Source organism: Rhinolophus ferrumequinum, chromosome 11 (genome assembly GCF_004115265.2).
Source record: "Rhinolophus ferrumequinum isolate MPI-CBG mRhiFer1 chromosome 11, mRhiFer1_v1.p, whole genome shotgun sequence".
NCBI lineage: Eukaryota > Metazoa > Chordata > Mammalia > Chiroptera > Rhinolophidae > Rhinolophus > Rhinolophus ferrumequinum.
In genome coordinates this window covers 7,783,699-7,802,379 of record NC_046294.1, presented here as the reverse complement: position 1 = coordinate 7,802,379, position 18,681 = coordinate 7,783,699, and the positions used below count along the sequence as shown (strand labels likewise).

The 18,681-nt window shown below is 41.2% G+C and overlaps 1 protein-coding gene and 1 pseudogene across 3 annotated transcripts in view; both read left to right on the top strand.

Moving 5' to 3' along the window:
* Positions 1 to 10,068, top strand: part of LOC117029609 (solute carrier family 22 member 9-like) — a 38,738-nt gene extending 28,670 nt beyond the window's left edge. For 2 of the 3 annotated variants that reach the window (XM_033118829.1, XM_033118828.1), the window contains 5 exons: positions 3,022 to 3,137; positions 4,657 to 4,871; positions 6,334 to 6,442; positions 6,898 to 7,101; positions 7,960 to 10,068. In XM_033118829.1, the coding sequence (XP_032974720.1) occupies positions 3,022 to 3,137; positions 4,657 to 4,871; positions 6,334 to 6,442; positions 6,898 to 7,101; positions 7,960 to 8,020 (705 nt within the window). In that variant the 3' untranslated portion in view covers positions 8,021 to 10,068. Of the gene's footprint in view, positions 1 to 3,021; positions 3,138 to 4,656; positions 4,872 to 6,333; positions 6,443 to 6,897; positions 7,102 to 7,959 lie in introns of those variants that run through there. The other variant, XM_033118830.1, reaches the window with a different exon arrangement.
* On the top strand, positions 1,859 to 2,759 carry LOC117029610 (60S ribosomal protein L19-like; annotated as a pseudogene).
* Positions 10,069 to 18,681: the final 8,613 nt, after the last annotated feature.

Below are 18,681 nucleotides of genomic sequence, written 5' to 3'. Positions count from 1 at the left end.
TTGCATTTTCCTAATAGCTAGTGAAGTTGAGCATCTTTTCATATATCTGTTGGCTATTTATATGTCTTCTTAGGAGAAGTGTCTGTTCAGGTCCTCTGCCCATTTTTTAATTGGATTGTTTGCTTTTTGTTGTTGAGTTGTATGAGTTCTTTATATATTTTGGATGTTAACCCTTATCAGAGGTGTTTGCAAATATCTTGCAAATTGCCTTTTTGTTTTGTTGATGGTTTCTTTTGCTGTGTAGAAGCTTTTTAGTTGATATAGTCCCATTCATTTATTTTTGCTTTTACTTCCCTTGCCTTTGAGGTCAAATTCATAAAATCCTCTCTAAGATCAAGGTCCATTAGTTTGATACCTATGTTTTCTTCTGTGTATTTTTTTTGTTTGTTTTAGGTCTTATTTTTAGGTCTTTGATCCATTTTGAGTTAATTTTTGTGTATAGTGACAAATAGCAGTCTACAAGGTGTGATCAAACAATACAGTGAATGTTTAAATTTAAAAAATTATTATAGTAAAAGACACATTGCCATTAATCCCCTCAAAATACTCCCCCTCTCTCCCAATACACTTATCCCATCATTCTTGCCACTTTCTGAAGCAGTTCTAGAAGTCCTCTTTCGTGTCTTTAGTTGCACTATTGTGGCTGCCTTGATGTCCTGAATCGATTCAAAACGTTTACCTTTCATGGTCATTTTGACTTTGGGGAAGAGCCAGAAGTCCCACAGTGCCATATCTGGTGAATAAGGTGGATGAGGACACACCATAATGTTCTTACTTGACAGAAATTACCATACTAGAAGCAATGTGTGATGTGGAGTCTTTTTGTAGTTTCATTTTTTTGCACATGGCTTTCCAATTTTTCCAGCACCATTTATTGAAGACGCTTTCTTTTTTCCATTGTGTGTTTTTTTTTTTTTTTGTCTCCTTTGTTGAAAGTTATCTGCCCATATACATGTGGGTTTATTTCTGGTTTCTCAATTTTATTCCATTGGTCTGTGTGTCTGTTTTTCTCCAATACCATACTATTTTGATTATTGTCACCTTGTAATATAAATTGAAGTCAGGGAGTGTGATACCTCCAGAATTGTTCTTTCTGTCTCAGAATTGCTTTGGCTATTTGGGGTCTTTTGTGATTCCATACAAATCTGATGATTTTTTGTTCTATTTTTGAAAAAAGGCCATTGGGATTTAGGTGGGGATTGCATTAAATCTGTGTATTGCTTTGGGTTATATGGCCGTTTTAACTATGTTGATTCTTCCAATCCATAAACAAGGAATATCTTTCCATTTCTTTGTGTCTTCTTCAATTTCTTTTAATAATGCCTTGTAATTTTTAGAGTATAGGTCCTGAAATGACATTCTTGGTCATGTAGGTCCTCAGTTAAGGTGGCCTTTCATGTCTCTGAATTCCCTTCCTCATGGAATATTTCCAATTGACTTCCTAGTATTGTTTCACTTGTAGAAGTGGGATGAGAATTAAGTCAATATTATCTGAATAATAAATAAATAAGTATCTGAGGTGTGCAGAGTCTAATTCCCTGTGCACATTTGTGACCTCATGTGTGGCTTAGGAAATCCTTGTGAGAGAGGTGCTATTATTTTTCTCCACCTACTTCTTCTACTCCTGATTTTTCTACTTCTTGTTATTCTTCTTTTTAATGACAAGGAAATTGAGGTTTAGAAATATTCAATTGCCTTCCCCAAGGCTTATACCTAGCATGTTGTAGGGTCATTAAGTAACTCCAGGTCATAACCAGCTCTGGGTATAAATCATTCTATGCCAAGGTCTCCCCAGATTTCATCCTCAGACTTAATTCCAGACTTCTCATTCATGGGGATACAATATGCCAGGATTTCCCTCAAATAGACTGGATAAAGACTCTCAGGAAATGTTCTTTTTTACTGAGACAAACAGTTTTTCTGCAAAGGACAGCCAGCTGAGACCCAAGCTTAATTCCTAGTGTTTCATGTCCATCTGGCATAAATGGAGCTTTGGACCATAATCCATTTGATTCCCTTCTTGATCTGAATCTCTAACATACATGCTCTTTCTGATGTCTTGCAGCCCTCTTAAATCTCATGTTTAATATGTCCTTGTTGTGAGTTATTTCCTTTCATCGCTGCGGCCGCAGCCATGAGTATGGTCAGGCTTCAGAAGAGGTTTGACTCCAGTGTCCTCCACTGTGACAAACAAAAAAGGTCTGGGTGGACCCCAATGAAACCAATGGCATCACCAGTGCCAACTCCTGTCAGCAGATTTGGAAGCTGATCAAATATAGGCCAATCATCTGGAAGCCTGTGACTATCCATTCCTAAAAGCAAAAAGGCACTACTGCCAATGCTCGAATGCCTGAGAAGGTAACCTGGACAAAGAGAATGAGAATTCTTCACCAACTGCTCAGAAGATACGATGAATCTAAGAAGATTGACCACCACATGTATCACAGCCTGTACCTGAAAATGAAGGGTAACATGTTCAAAAACAAGGAGATTCTCATGGAACACATATACAAGCTGAAGGCAGACAGGTTCACAAGAAGCTTCTTACTGACCTGCAGGTCTAAGACCAAGGAAGCACGCAAACACCGTGAAGAGTGATTCTAGGCCAAGAAAGAAGAAATCAAGATTCTGTCTAAGGAAGAAGAGACTGAGAAATAAAGCTCCACCTCTCTTACCTGTACATAGTGGCCTGTACTGAAACTTAGCTCTTCTAGCCATTCTCCAGTACATAGAGTCATCATTCAATAAAATATCCTTTATCTGCCTACAAAAAAAATCCTTGTTGCTATAAAAAAAAATCCTTGTTGCCTATATCCTTGTTGCTACATAATTTTCCTGAGTCTTCCACTCCCTAATTCACCTTTCACACCACTTTTACACCTGTCAGTGCATCTTTCATGTCTATATTTTCCACTAAATGTAACAGCAAGTGGTCTACCTTGTCCTCTGTTTTGGGGCAGGGGGGTGCTCACAATGCCTACTATTTTGTGATAACTGAACAGTTTGTTGTTGTTGTTGAAGGTTTTGAGGTCCACCATGCAGGAGGAGCTGGAAGCAGCAAAGATCCAACCTCCTGTGTGTGACTTGTTTCGCACGCCCAACATGCGTAAAAGGATCTGTCTCCTGTCCTTTGTGAGGTAGGCTTCACACCGTCATGAGGGATGTTAAAATAGTGGAGACATGAATCTATTCCTTATCAAAGGATATAAGGTGTGGGACTGATTTGGAGGTAAATCATGAGGAAGGCAGAAGGGTAATTGCAGTGTTTAAAAGAGACAGTCTAAGGGTTATGAAAAGACTGACACAGAACTGATTATACGAGGAGTGTGGTTTATCACATCACTCTACCAGGCTCATCACTGGAAACCGAGGCTGAGAACTTCAGTCATCATACAGATTTTGGCTTTAAGTTTCTTCACTTATTTCTTTCCATTTTCTTTTCTTTTCTTTTTTTGGTTTCAGGTGTACAAAACAACATAATGATTAGACATTTATATACCTCACAAAGTGATAACCCTAATAAGTCTAGTACCCATCTGACACTATATGTAGTTTTTAACAATATTATTGACTATATTCCCCATAGTGTACTTTACATTCCTGTGACTATTTTGTAACTACCAATTTGCACTTCTTAATCCCTTCACTTTTTTCACCCAACCCCCTAACTCCCCTCCCATATAGTAATCATCAGTTTGTTCTCTGTGTCTATGAGTCTGTTTCTGTTTTATTTGCTCATTTATTTTGTTCTTTAGATTGCACATATAAGTGGGATCATATGGAATTTATATTTCTGTATCAGACTTATTTCACTTAGCATAGTACCCTCTAAGTCCTTCCATGTTTTTGCAAATGGTAAGATTTCATCCTTTTTTATGACAGAGTAATATTCCATTGAATATATGCACCACATCTTTATCAAATCATCTATTGATGGGCATTTCGGTTGTTTCCATATCTTGGCTATTGTAAATAGCACTGCAATGAACACAGGGGCACATGTATCTTTTTGATTAGTCCTTTGGATTTCTTTGGATACCCAGGAGTGGAATTGCTGGGTCATAAGGTAGTTCCATTTTTATTTTTTTGAGAAACCTCCATACTGTTTTCCATAGTGGCTGCACAAATTTGCAATCCCACCACAGTGCATGAGGGTTCCCTTTTCTCCACATTCTTGGTAACACTTGTTGTTTGTTGATTTATTGATGATGGCATTCTGACAGGTGTAAGGTGCTATCTCATTGTGGTTTTGATTTGCATTTCTCTGTTTCCATTTTAATTGAGGTAAAATTACAAACAGTAAGGTACACAAACACATACAACTTTATACATATTTACACATGTAAATATGCAACCACCACCCAGATCAGGATATAGAAATAAATATATCTAAAACCCTAGAAGGGCCCCATTATGTATCCTCACAGACAACACTCCCCACCACCCAAAAACTTAATACCAGTTATGACCTCCGTCATCATATAAAATTTTATGAGTTTTCAAATCATTACATGTAAAGATATATTCTACAAAACTGACTGTGCCTTTGTACTTTAACACCAACCACTGGTTGCCTGGCTGACAATATTATGCTCATTTGTACGACATCGGCTTTAAACCTTCTGACGTCTACCTTTTTTCTTTTGTTCACCACAGATTTGCAATCTTAGTGCCCTTTTACGGCCTGATTCTCCACCTCCAGTACTTGGGGAGCAATATTTTCCTGTTCCAGGCTCTCTTTGGCATTGTCACCCTGCCGGCCAATTATGTTGCACTTTTGGCACTGAATCACCTGGGCCGTCGAGTAACCCAGATGCTTTTCATGTTCCTGCTGGCAATCTTCATTCTGGCCATCACCTCTGTGCCTCCAGGTGAGAAAAGAGCACAGATTAAAGAAAGGAGTTATCTTCCCCCTATTTCTCAGGGAATGTACTCCCACTTACTGAGGTCAAAAGGAAAGGGAGAATGTGGTTCTAATGATACCCCAAAACCAATCTGAGGATTTAGGAAAGGTTCTGCCATGAAGAGGCTGAGAAGAGTCAAAGGTCAGTAAAAGTTGATTCAGACATATGGTTTTCTTTATTGTACCTGAGAAATACCTGGTAATTTGTGTCATTTATTCCTGACCATTTCTCGAAGAGAACAAATGATCACTTGCCCTTTGGCCGATCACACTTGTAATTATAAATGACAGTATCGTGTCCGTTATATATAATTGTATCACATGTGAGGATACAATCCTGTCACTTCTTCTGTCTGGGCTCTTTCTTATTACTACAGCTTCAATTTCAATTTACTACCTGATTCTAATTTACTCCTTGTGTTAGGTCACCATAATTGCAATCTTAGTTTGGGGAAGTCTTTTTGACTCCAAGGAAAGAAAAATCTCTTGTTTCAAGCAGGGAAGTAGACAACAGGAATTTCGCATTAAGCAGTTATAGCCTCTCTTAGAATGAATTTTATAATACTAAGTGGTCAGATGTAATGACTAGGGGAACACAGGTGGTCACCATGTTCACCTAACTCCCACTGCAGTGATGGATTTGACAGGATCCCAGATTGGTGGGCTTCTCTCCTCATTTTCAGTGTCAGCAATGATCAAATTTGCTGCCTTATAACAGAGTCCATTCCAATGTTGTAACACTTTCATGAGGTTTGGTTTTTTGTTGTTGTTGTTGTTGTTGTTTTGTTTTGTTTTTAGTTGGGTAGGAAACTGACTCTCTCAAACTTCCTTTCACAGGTATCCAAAGTCTAACTATTTCTCTTCCCCAATACAGATCCTTATTCTTTTTTTTTTTTGGTCCTTATTCTTGAATCTTCAAATGATATTCTAGATAAACCTACTCTCCAGCTTATCCATCAACATGAGTCCCATTCTTTTATTACTCTCTCCTGCAGTACTAGCCCCATGTCAATACTGTAAATGCACCCAGGTTTTAAGCTCTTCACATCTCTGAGTCTTAACATCCCTCAGTCCTCATATGACAGTCCTACGTTATTCATGAAAGGCAGAGGAGACACTGGACAGAATAAATGAAAGGTAACTCTTGCTGGACTCACATTCCCCTCTCCATCTTTGGCAAATTTCTGATATGTAGGGAGAGTTGATGCAATAACTCAGGTTTTTTATTTCTCTAGTTATGCTCTTATATATAGATAAGTCACATTTCTCAGCTATTAGTCACTGCACATTCTCTGCCTCTGTGCACTTTGTCTACAATGTATTTAACACATGCAAACATCTTTAATAGTGTCTTTTATACCAATAATTTGGGGATGGTGATTGATTCCATCAACTCAGATTTCCTGAGTCTCACTGGTCTTCCTCTCCAGAAATGCAGACCCTGCGTGTGGCTTTGTCAACTTTGGGAGTAGGATTTTCTTCTGCATCTGTCATGTGTTCTTGTACCCATGGAAATGAACTAATCCCCACTATAATCAGGTACACAATCTCATGGAAGCTCTATCAGGGTCAATACAGACATTTCTCAGCTAATTAACACTTAAAGTGTGAAGAAAACTAAGACTGATTAGTTATCAAAAGCTATCAATTATATAACAATGATTTGTAGGCAACGTTTATTTAAAGCTGACTTTTGCCAGGCACTGGGTTAAGTCCTTTAATGTATCAGCTCACATATTCTACTGAACCACTAAAGATAGATGCTGTGAGTAAGAGTATTTTTTTAAATAATGAAAATATGTGTACTTGTGTACTGAAAAAAATTGTGTACTGGAAAAAAATTGCAAGCAAATAAGAGAACATGTGAAAAGTAGGAGTCAGTCTTCACATGTCTAAACACTGCTGTGGTGTCTCATGATCAAAGCAAAATAATCAGTCACAGATGACACGTGTGGATTTTTACCAGATTCTCTTTGTATTTTTTGCACTTCAAGGGCAACAGCTACAGGAATCATTACAATTGCTGGTAATATTGGGGCAGCCCTCGCTCCCCTCTTGATGATCCTAACGGTGTATTCCCCACACCTGCCCTGGATCACCTATGCAGTCTTCTCCATCCTTGCTTGCCTTCTCGTCTTCTTCCTTCCTGAAACCAGGAATCAGCCTCTGCCTGACTCCATCCTGGATGTGGAAAAGGCGTGAGTAATGCCCCTGGCTGTCCCTTAGGGGACCTATGTGCTATAGATCTGTGATAAGGAAGTTCAAAATCTGAGTGAGACCACGGTCCCCTAGGCAGGTTTAGACCTAGACAATTTCCATGTGGTCAGTGCGTTTGGTTTAGTTACATCCTCATTGCTCCCCACAGTGACCTCAGACTCATCCAAGGCTCTTAGGTCACACAGACCAGCTCTGCCCAGCGGGCACTAGTAGGTTTCATGGTGAAGAGGCCCAAACTAGATGCCCTGGTATGACATACGCACCTCTGAAGGTATTTTACAAACATGCACACATCCAAACACCAGATGCTCATCCCTCAGCTCCTGGCAGCCCTCAGCCCAGTAAGTGCAGTAAGGTCTCTGGACTACTGGTTCCTGTAGGTCTGTGGATTGCCCTGGTCACTGAAGAATCTGAGAGAGATCAGGGAGAGGACAAGAGCCCCTCTCATCAATGACAGCGTGTCTCAAGGGAAGGAGTCCTGTTGTGCTGCCTTTGAGATTCAAACCATCTGGTTTTCACTGGGAATGCAATTGAGAAAAGAGGAAAAGTAGTGGTAAATATTGGTATTTTAAATGATCAAGAATTGGAGAGGATTTTTTAACTTTTGTATATTTTCCTTGACTTTTCCAAATTCCTTTGGCCTGAAACTATCTGAGCTGCTTTTCCCAGTCTTGCCCTGGGAGCCTGAAGATTTACTGAAACCCTCAGGGCAGTGGTCATGGTTTATACTAAAGCTGGTTGGCACAGGATAAGCTTGCTCTAAAGAATGCAGGATATGTATACTTATTTGATGTCTCCATTTTCATGTTTGTTGGTTGGTTTCATTGTATTTTTACCAGGAAAAAAGGCTCAAGAGAAGCAAAGCAGGAAGATAGTACCATGAAAGTGACACAGTTTTAAGGAATCTGCTTGATTCAAGAGCAAAGTAAAAGAAAAATCCCAAGATAATTCCTGGATTATCTTGTAAGATAAATAAAGAAAATTTATAATGGAGAAAATGGATCTTTTTTACAATTGTGGTACTAAATTACTAAATATAAAATATAATAAGAAATGTGGAAAAGGAAAACCAAAATATTTTAAAAGGACTTAGCATATTTGTATAATTGTAGATACATAGGATGTTTCTGGATAGGAAGATTGAATAGTATTAAAAATAATAACTCTTCCCCCAATCAATTTGTAGAATAATTGATGTAGTAACTATAGTTGAAAAACCACATACTTTTGGAGGAATTTGGAAAAGAGTTACAAATGTATCTAGAAATTAATAATAAATAAAGTGATTTGAAAAGGGAGGATCGTGGAGTGAGGGGGGCTGGCTAATGTATGGGGTAGCATATGCTAGAATTTATTATAGCTGCAATAGTCAAAACAGTAATAACAGATGCATTTACATATCACAGAAGTCCAGAAACAGACCAGCGTGGATATGACACTTACTATGTAATTTTGGTATCATAAATCACTGGGAAAAATAAAGGATTATGCAACACATAGCATAATTAACTACTTAAAAATAAATAACTCATAATGTGACTTTATACCTTAAGCCAAAAAGTATCCTATTTTAATAAGAAGTTAAATGGAAAAAATAAATGATAATTCTCAATAGAAAACTTGGCTACAAAATCTTGGATAAAATAAGTTCTAAATAGTAAAGCAAATAACAGACATTTAGAGATGGGTAGATTTGAATAATACTCACTTAAAGCCTCTGTTGGGCAAAACCTTAACAATGTATTGGAGAAAACTAGAAAAAAAAAATTCACTGAAATGATAAAAGCAGTTAACTTTCAGTGGTGGACTTTTAAGTGTTTGTTATTTCCTTCCTTGCAAGTTTCTGTACTCAAAAGTTTGAAGAAGGAATATGTAAAATTTCAAAATATTGTAAGATGTCAAAAATGAAACAGCAAATGACAAAATAACCAATTTTCAAGATGTACTTCTAATATGCAGAATTCTCATAAATATCTACGTGTTCTGACACCTATCTTGGTGTAACTGACTAAAGCCTTACTCACAGTACATCCATGGTATCCACACCCACAAAATGGTTATTTCCTCACTCCCTCATGTATAATGGGAATGAATATACTTGTTTTTATGATCATCCTACCTTAGGGCTTTCTCATCAGGTCAAGTAGCTAAAAATGAATCATAAACCTAGACATGAGTCATCATGTCACAGGAGGGAAATGGTCAAGTTGAGCAAGTAAATTTTTTACTTTGGGTTCAAAAATCTTTGAGGGTAAGAGATTTGGGAAGACATCATAGTTAGCCCTGTCCTCCATGCCACCCTTCAACCCCAAGACTAGCTAAAGGCCTTCTGAGCTGGGGATGAGTATCTGAAACAAGAACATAGGACTTGATAAAGAACTTGGTCAGGATATGTGCCCATCATCCAGAATGGAGAGACTGTGCTCTCCCCCTCAGTAGGAAGCCAAGAGTAGAAAGAGGTGCATTTATGTCGAGAACTGGAAGACAATAATAAAACTTCCTCAGCTCTGGGTGGTGAGCACACAATCTGATATATAGATGATATATTATAGAAACGTACACTTGATACCTGTGTAATTTTATTAACCATGGTCACCCCAATAAATTTAAAAAAAAAAACTTATTCAGAGTCAGTCTCTGTTATGTTATCCCCACTCAGCAGCAATTTTAAATAAGTGATAAAATCCTTCTACCCACTCCCTAAAAATACTTTGATGGGCTGTGTTCTAAACAATTGATGTGACTATTGGTAAGGCTTAATAACATATCTGTAGGGTTTAAATTAGCACATTTTGGTTATTTATCACTTAATAAATATTGTATTCTACATGGACATTGGATTGGAGAACTCCCAGTTATATAGTGGGTCCCAGGCACGTGTGGACCCAGCTAGGCACATTTGTTTCAAGAATAAGTTCATAAGGATTCAAAATCACAGTAGCTCACTTTGGACACTACCGTGTTTCCCCGAAAATAAGACCTAGCCGGACCATGAGCTCTAATGCATCTTTTGGAACAAAAATTAATATAAGACCTAGTATTTATATTATATTATATTATATTATATTATATTATATTATATTATATTATATTATATTATATTATGACCGGGTTTTATATTATATTAAAATAAGACTGGGTCTTATATTAATTTTTGCTCCAAAAGACTCATTAGAGCTCATGGTCCGGCTAGGTCTTATTTTCGGGGAAACACGGTATCATATCTCCATTCCCTGTGGTACAACATATTCCTGCCTTTAAATAGTGGACTCGAAATAAACAATGAAAGCATAGTGATTAGAAAGATAAAGAACCTGAACTTCAGTTACATCAATTATGTCATTTAATGTGGTCACTTGGAGTTTTATCTGGGTTTCAAATTTAAAACAGTAAAACAGAATGCAAAACTATGAGATGTAAGTTTTTGTTGAGCAAATGAACATTTCATTTTATACGAGGTCTGACAATTAAGTTCACGAACTCATCCTAGAAAATAGTGCTACACACCTCATTGCTGAATATCACTACGGTCACCTTCGAAGTACCCGCCCTGGGAAGTTATGCACCAATGCCAGTGCCTAGTCCACGCTTCAAAGCAATTTTGGAACTCTTTTTCTGGAATGGCCATCAGAGCTGTCATCTTATTACCCTTGATGTCCTGAATGTCATCAAAATGTCTTCCTTTCAATATTTCCTTTATCTTTAGGTAAAGAAAGAAGTCACTGGGGTCCAGATCAGGTGAGTAGGGAGGGTGTTCCAATAGTTATTTGTTTACTGGCTAAAAACTCCCTCACAGACAGGACATGTGAGCTGGTACATTGTTATGATGCAAGAGCCATGAATTGCTGGCAAAATGTTCAGGTCATTTTTATCTAACTTTTTCACGCAGCCTTTTCAGCACTTCCAAATAGTAAACTTAGTTAACTGTTTGTCTAGTTGGTACAAATTCATAATGAATAATCCCTCTGATATCAACAAAGGTTAGCAACAGCGTTGTAACAAGTTTGTGAACTTGTCAGACCTCGAGTATGAAGTTTAATTAAAAATTTTTGACTATTTATTCTGGCTATTATTATTTGTTGCATTTCATGATTATTACTGAAAATAATTTTGACATATAGAGTGTGAAGGGCTTAAAATATGACCCATTCGGGGTGACAAATATGCAAGGTTCTGCCCCCCTAAAATTAGGGACCTGAGAGTAGGAGGAACCTGTGACCCACTCCCAACAGAAACTTTTGTCAGTTGACAGCATCTACTCTAGATGCTCGCTGGCCACAAAGGTAAGGAACCAGCAGGGCAGAGGTGGCTAACTGCCTGAAAGGGCATGATGCCAAAGCCCAGCCTCCCAAGGCCTCATACAGGCCAAGAGAACCTGTGTTGGGTTAACCTGTGTTGGGAAGACCTGATGTCTTGAAGGAGTTTCAGAGCCTTAGGAAGGTGCGCCCTAGTGGAAAGTGCTATGAACTACACCTTTGGGAAATGAGCAGATCAACAGTCTTCTCAACAAGGTGCCAGAAAGAGACCACGGACAGTCACAGAACAGACAGGATAAGTTCAGCTGGGGCAGATGCAAGCACGGGACAGACAGGAGTGGTAAAACAGACTCCACCCTCCACCTGTGTCATTTAGGTTCCATCGTTGGGCAAAGAAAGAGAAGAAAATATTCTGACATGGCTCGATTTACACCTGAAGTGACAGAGTTTACCAACGCTCCCTTCCATCAGGCAGAATTGGGATTCCAAATAGAGGTGGAGTTCTATTTTTTTCTAAGTTACATTTTTGCACAGTAACTACTTGGCTTTAAAGAAAATCCCAGTGCAACTTTAACATTGGTGAGTAAAACCCAAACACCCCTAAAATGCAAATCACTTCACATTTGCTGACAGGATCGCATTGATAGCACAGGTGGAGGACGGGCAATACTGTGGCTTCTCCCCTCTGGGTGTGTCCTCCAGCGGATAAATTTCTTAAGGAGTCTTTTATTCATCGCTGAATCCACAGACACTAACAAGTGCCCGGAAAATGGTAGGTGTGGTGGAAACGGTTAAGTGCTGTCCACACGTGTGGTATGCTGCCTGTCCCCCACTGGGGACAATGTCAGGACTGAGAGGCAAATTCCCCCAACTGCTACTGTGTTTCCCCGAGAATAGGACCAGGTCTTATACCGTATTTCCCTGAAAATAAGACCACCTCTTATACCGTATTTCTCTGAAAATAAGACCAGGTCTTAATATAATAAAAAATTATATTAATTTTTGCTCCAAAAGACACATTAGGGTGTATTTTCAGGGGATGTCTTATTTTTTCATGTACAACAATCTACATTTGTTCAAATGCAGTCATGTCATCTTCTTCTGAAACATCATCATAACGTACTAAATGCGTTGGGCCAGCTGACAATCTTAACTGGGGCTTATTTTAGGGGTAGGTCTTATTTTTGGGGAAACATGGTAGGAGGAGTGTTGACAGCTGACAGCTCCCAACTGAGTCCCTCTCTGGGAGGGCCACCCCCTTGTCCTTGGCAGCCTGCAGCCACAGACTATGAACGGAGAGATATAAAGAACCAACACTCTTGCCTCGATACAGGACAAGTCTGCAGGGCCATCGCAGCCCTGCAGGCTGGCTCTGGCCTCTGCTGTCACTGTATCACACTTTAGCTTCTCCCACTGCTCGCTCCTGCTTCCTCCACTCCCCCCCAGTAACCTTGCTCCCCACAAACCTCCCTCTCAGGGTTTGTTTTCCAGGGAGCCTGTTCTGAAACAGGACATTCTCTACAATACTGAATTGAACTGAAACCACAAAAACTGTGAACCCCGAAACACGTATTTTCTGTGGAACAACCTAAGGGGGGAAAATATGCTAACAAGTGCTTCCCATGGGTCTCCCTACATAGAAAGCCTCCCTAAGGAATCCCAGCCATGAGTCTGGACAGATCAGCTTTTGTGCATTGGAGTGTGTTCTGGGTCGTGTTGGAAGAAAAAGAGCAAGGACCTAAGATCGTAATGTGTATGGTGATCTTTGGCTGTTTCTGTCCACTGACTTCTTCACTTCCTTCTCCACAGTAACCACACGGTTCTGGGGAACAGAGGCATCACCTTATGTCAGGTTGATGTCATGAACCCCTAAATTCAGCTGTACTGTTTTCTACTTCAGGATTTGACAGTCACTTAAACCAGTACATTTCTCACTTGGCTTAAACTATTTTGTTGAGTTTTCCAGCCCTGGCAACTAAGTGAGTCCTAACACAGATCTCCTTGTGGCTCTGGGACTCTCTAAAGAGATGAGGATTTAAGAAGTCTCTAACAGGTCATTGCCCCACATTTGGAGAATGAAGGTTAATCATATCATATATGCTTCTTTCCACACTTAGGACCATCCACCTGCGAGGGTCCTGGTGTTTAGAGTCGGGGTGTATGTTCCTGATGGACAGGGCTCGGTGAGCCTCCCCGCCCCACCCCCCTTCCTGAGCCCAGCCTAGCATGGTTGTAGTCTGAGTGTAGCCCCCAACAGGCAGCTTCATTGATGGCCTATAAGCGGTGATTAGAGCACTGTTTTCCTATTACCCTGCCCAAATTGTCCTTACGTTATACCTCTCCACGCCTTAAGTACCCTCCTCCCCTATTTATCTCTGAGTCCATTCATTATAAAGCCGCTCGAAATCCATTTCCTTATTTCGCCAAGTGGAGACTTCACTGCTATACACGTTTGCCCATTAAGAGCAGTAGATAAATCTGGTTGAGTGGGGCAGCTGTTTAAGGGGCCTCAGGGTCTGTAATGGAGATGAACGCATGAAACCTGTTATTTTATTCCCATCAGCTGTTGGCAGAGCATATCCATGAGGGCTGCCAGTCTAGCAGATGCCCCTCAGCTGCTGGCATGAAGTTCTGGGCTTGGCTTCACGCAGAGCTACTCCAGTTTTATGCCCTTTGTACATTGGGCAGCTGGATGACATTATGCCTGAAGAAGGTTCTGCCGCTGATGTAAATGGTAGAAGCCGCTGTTCTGGACAATCCCTTGAAGCCACAGGTTCCCTGTCTTTCCTGACTCAGAACTTCCGGCTGCCACCCTGGGTGCAGGCAAAGGCTGGGGCAGCCATCTTTCATCAAGATGAAGAGACAAGGGAGCTGTGGTCTCAAACGGTTTCTTCAAAAAGCCTTTCTTTGAAAGTGGAACTAGAAGTGGAACCCAAAATTACTCATTTACAATCACCCTCCACATTGCTATAAATTCAGTGTCATGTGGGGTCTCATGCGGGGTCTCTGGTCCCTCTCCCCACACAAGAACGCAGGACACGGTGAAGCCAAAAAGAAACACCCACGGAGCCATAGATAGGGGTGTCATACCACTATATTCTCGCTGGCGGCTGGGTTGGAGACACAGGAGGCAGGAGCCACACTATCCGCAACCTGCCGTCCACTTCTCTCTGCCAACCATCCCCACTTGCTAGCTGCAATCCACTGTGCTAACTGCAATCGCGCTTGCTCAGTCACCATCCTCTTGCCAGCCCCCATTTCCTGCTAGCGTAGCCACGGCAGTTATATTAGTGGCCAATGGCTCACTGGTTACAGCTGACGGCCAACTAGCCACAGCATATGGACATCCAATCACCGTTGATGGCCATTTACTACCTGAGCCAGCACCTTTCCAGGTGAGGCCAAGCGCCTGGAAACTGCACTCCTGGCTCTGTCCCCACACTCAGATATGCTTTAACTTTGAATTTGAACTGTGGGGACGGAGTCCCAGAGAGCAGTTTTCAGGCTCTCGGCCTCACGTGGAAAGGTGCTGGCTCGGGTAGTAGATGGCCATCAGCTGTGACTAGTTGGCCATCAGCTGTAACCAGTTAGCCATTGGCCACTGATATAACTGCCGTAGCTGAGCTAGCAAGTGTGGATTGCAGCTAGCAAGTGGGGTCGGTTGGCAGAGAAGTGGACGGCAGTTTGCAGATCACGTGGGTCCTGTTTCCTGTGTCTCCAACCCAGCCTCAAGCGAGAATATAGTGGTATGACTCCCCTATCTATGGCTCCGTGAGTGTTCCCTTTTGGCCTCACCTTGTCCTGTGTTCTTATGTGGGGAGCAGGACCAGAGACCCTGCATGACACCCTGCATGACATGAACTTTTGGTAATCTTTTTGAAAACAAACAAAATTAATCTTTTTATATTTAACCTAGCAAACTGAATCTGAGTTACCAAAAATATATATTTAAAAAATACCCAGGTGCCGGATGGCTAAGTTGGTTAGAGCAAAAGTTATGAACAACAGGGTTGCTGGTTCGATTCCCACATGGGCCAGTGAGCTGTGCCCTCCACAAATAGATTGAAGACAACGAGCTGCCGCTGAGCTTCCAGAAGGGTGGCCAGATGGCTCTGTTAGTTAGAGTGTGAGCTCTCAACAACAAGGTTGCAGGTTCCATTCCCACATGGGAGGGTGTGCTGCACCCCCTGCAACTAAAGATTGAAAATGGCGACTGGACTTGGAGCTGAGCTGCACCCTCCACAACTACATTGAAGGACAACGACTTGGAGCTAATGGGCCCTGGAGAAACACACTGTTCCCCAATATTCCCCAATAAAAATAAAAAATAAATACCCACCATAATCAAGCAAAAGAACAAACCACTTCTTCTAGACCATGAAGTAGCACGGGGTTCATAAATTATTGCCTTCTCCTTAGAGTCTGCCTAGCTGAATGGTTGGTTTTGAAAGCACTGGGAATAGAAACTTTGGAAGAACAGAACTTTAAGTGGCTCAAAGAACCTTATTAAGAGTTTGTATCAACATTTATTATTCTGCTGAATAAATGAAAGAAGTTTCAGTAGGAACAGTGTGGGGGTCCAAATGGTCTAAGACCATCAGAATGCAGTGTGTCCAGCACCCTCTGCCCTTACGTTGCACTTGACGATGTGTCCCTACAGATTCGGGAGTCATCGTCCCTCTAAAATCCTACTTTTGGACCAAGCTCCCCTCCTGCATGGCTGCAGGAAATCCAGTTCCCTCCCAAACTGTTCCAGAGGACGCCGACATGAACCCTTTTCTGGTCTGCTTGCCTCCTACGGCCTCTCTCTCGTGGCCCCCGAGCCTCTTCCCTCTTGGGTGCTATAAACCATGCACACTGACTCCTTCCTGGACCCCTCCTTCTCCATACAAGGCTTGAGAATAACAAAAGATTAATATAAGCATGACACCAAAACTTGAAACAAGGAGCTGGGGAGCAGCTTATTTACTCCTGGTGTCCCAAGGGGCTCCCCTCTGTCTATTCTTCTCTTCAGCCCCTAATCTGCTGCCCCAGTTGTGGGGTTCATTCCCCTTTATTCAGCTGGGGTCCCTAATGGACATGTATTCCATTCCCGAGTGCTGGTTTGTTAGCCAGCACACCCAGGTACCTTCATCGTCATAGTAATCTTTGCAGAGACTATGCAGTGCTTCCAAGAGCCAGCCTTGCGATCATTCAGCAAAACATCTGGATTGTATGCACCTGTGGACTCATGTGTCACCAATCCTGGGCCTTCCTCCTGCTAAGGGACACAGCACATTCAAGTTCCCTATCTTTCCTTGTGACATGCCAAGTGAACCAATACCACTACTACCCTCACTCACCCATTACCCCAAAGTAAAAAGGAATAAACATGTAAAAATAAGCACACAAACAAGAGACCGGTATTTGACATCTTGAAAACATTTGTGTTCCGATTACTTTCCCTTCGGGATTCTGCCCCCCTGCACTGGGTCTGTACCTTATATCCATAAGACTAAAAAGGCTCACCCAAGTGGTCCCATCAAAGCAAAGGTTTCAGTTTTTACCGAAGAGTGCAGAAACTGCTCCAGGGTTTTAATGACACTTTAAGAAACCCTCCGCTCCTACCTGCAAAGTGTGGGGTATGCGCTTGCGGCCTTATGGACAGCTTGGAAGCATCAGGAGATCACTGTCCAGCAGCTGGTCTCTGCCCCATGCGCCATGGTGCCTTGTGTCCTCCCAATTGACTCGGAACTTCTCACCACCCTTCCTGACCACTGCTCATGGGTTCAGGCAAAGGGGGTGGGTAGCCAGGGCATGGCACGTGGCAGACACTCAAAACTGTTTGCTGGATGAGTGAGTGAATATCAACCCTGATATGCTCCTGAGGGTCTCTGTCCAAACCAGAAAGAAGCCAGAGAAGTATCCTTCTGTCCTAAACATAAGCAAGAGATGGAGGAGTCCTTTGTTTAGAAGTCACTCAGCACTCCCCGGTGTGGGGGAGTTATTTGTTTGTTAATCAAATAACATCCAGTTTGTTTAATTCATAATTAATATGGTCTGTGAGTTCAGTTATCTTCAGATCAAACGGTTCACTAATACATGACTGAGTTCAAAGCTAAAAGAAATATAGTTTACAAAATATAAATTCTCGGTACTTGGGTTCTGCTTCAAAGGAAGTCTCGCCCAGACTGTATAATAAGTAAAGAGACTGAAGGGAAAGGTATTGGCAATGCAACTGGTTTTCAGTGGTGGGGAGCAGATGACTGTGGGAACTAGGAGCAATGGCTTTATCCTGGTCAGGATTCACAGAAATGAGGGTGTACTATGTCTACCAGCACCCAGAACGGCCATGGAACGCAAAGAGAGAGGCCAGTTTGCTGGGAAGGACAGATGGAAGACAATCAAAGACACGCATCCTGACTCCAGTGTCTAGGGTCTAGAAGGAGCCAGTCAAGAGTGGATTGCTAAGAAAAGAACGGAGGAGGAACAAAGAGTTTCATTGAAGGTCTATTTTCTCCAAATAGGAGAAAGCCTCATTGGAGGTCATAACAGATCTTATGGGGTCCCATCCTGCTCTCTTCCACATTCTTCCTGGGCATTTTGAGAGCCCTTCCCTAGCTTTCTTGGCTGGCTTCAGCACTCAACTGGCACTAACAATCCCCAGTCATAATTTTAGATCCCCCATCGTGTCCAAATTCTTTCAAACACAAAAATAACCTCTTCCTGTCTCTCATTCATGCAATAGAAATTTCAAATTTTCTGGTAGTCATAAGGTAGAAAAGCAAGATAAATGCCCTTAGTGATTATACTTTAAATTGGGGTTTCTTAAACAATAAAGAATAAAGCTGATGTATAATTTAAAAAAGAAAATATTTCTTGGGAAAGGTGTCCCTGGATTAAGGTACAGAGGGGCCTTGAGTGGCGAGTTACAGGTGTCCTTTTTGTCCTCCCCAGCTAAACCTCCCTGTGCATCTATATGGGCAGGACTAGGATGACACAGAAAAGCTAGAGATGTTTTAGTTCAATAAAAATAACTTCTGCAAAGAGTTTTTCATTGCTGGGAACATTCCAGCAGAGGCTTCCAGGATGTATCAGATGGTATTCAAGCATCACAGATTAGGTTCAGCCTAAGAAGCAAGTAAGGCCCCTTCCCACAAAGAGAGTGAAACGAAATTAGTATATGAATTATATACTAATAATAGCCGAGCACAACAAATATGGTGCTTAATAGTTGCATAATAAATATTAGGTTCTTCCCACCCTGCGAGTCCATGGGTCCATGATCACACTTATTGAATGTATTTCTAGAGGGGTAATTAGATA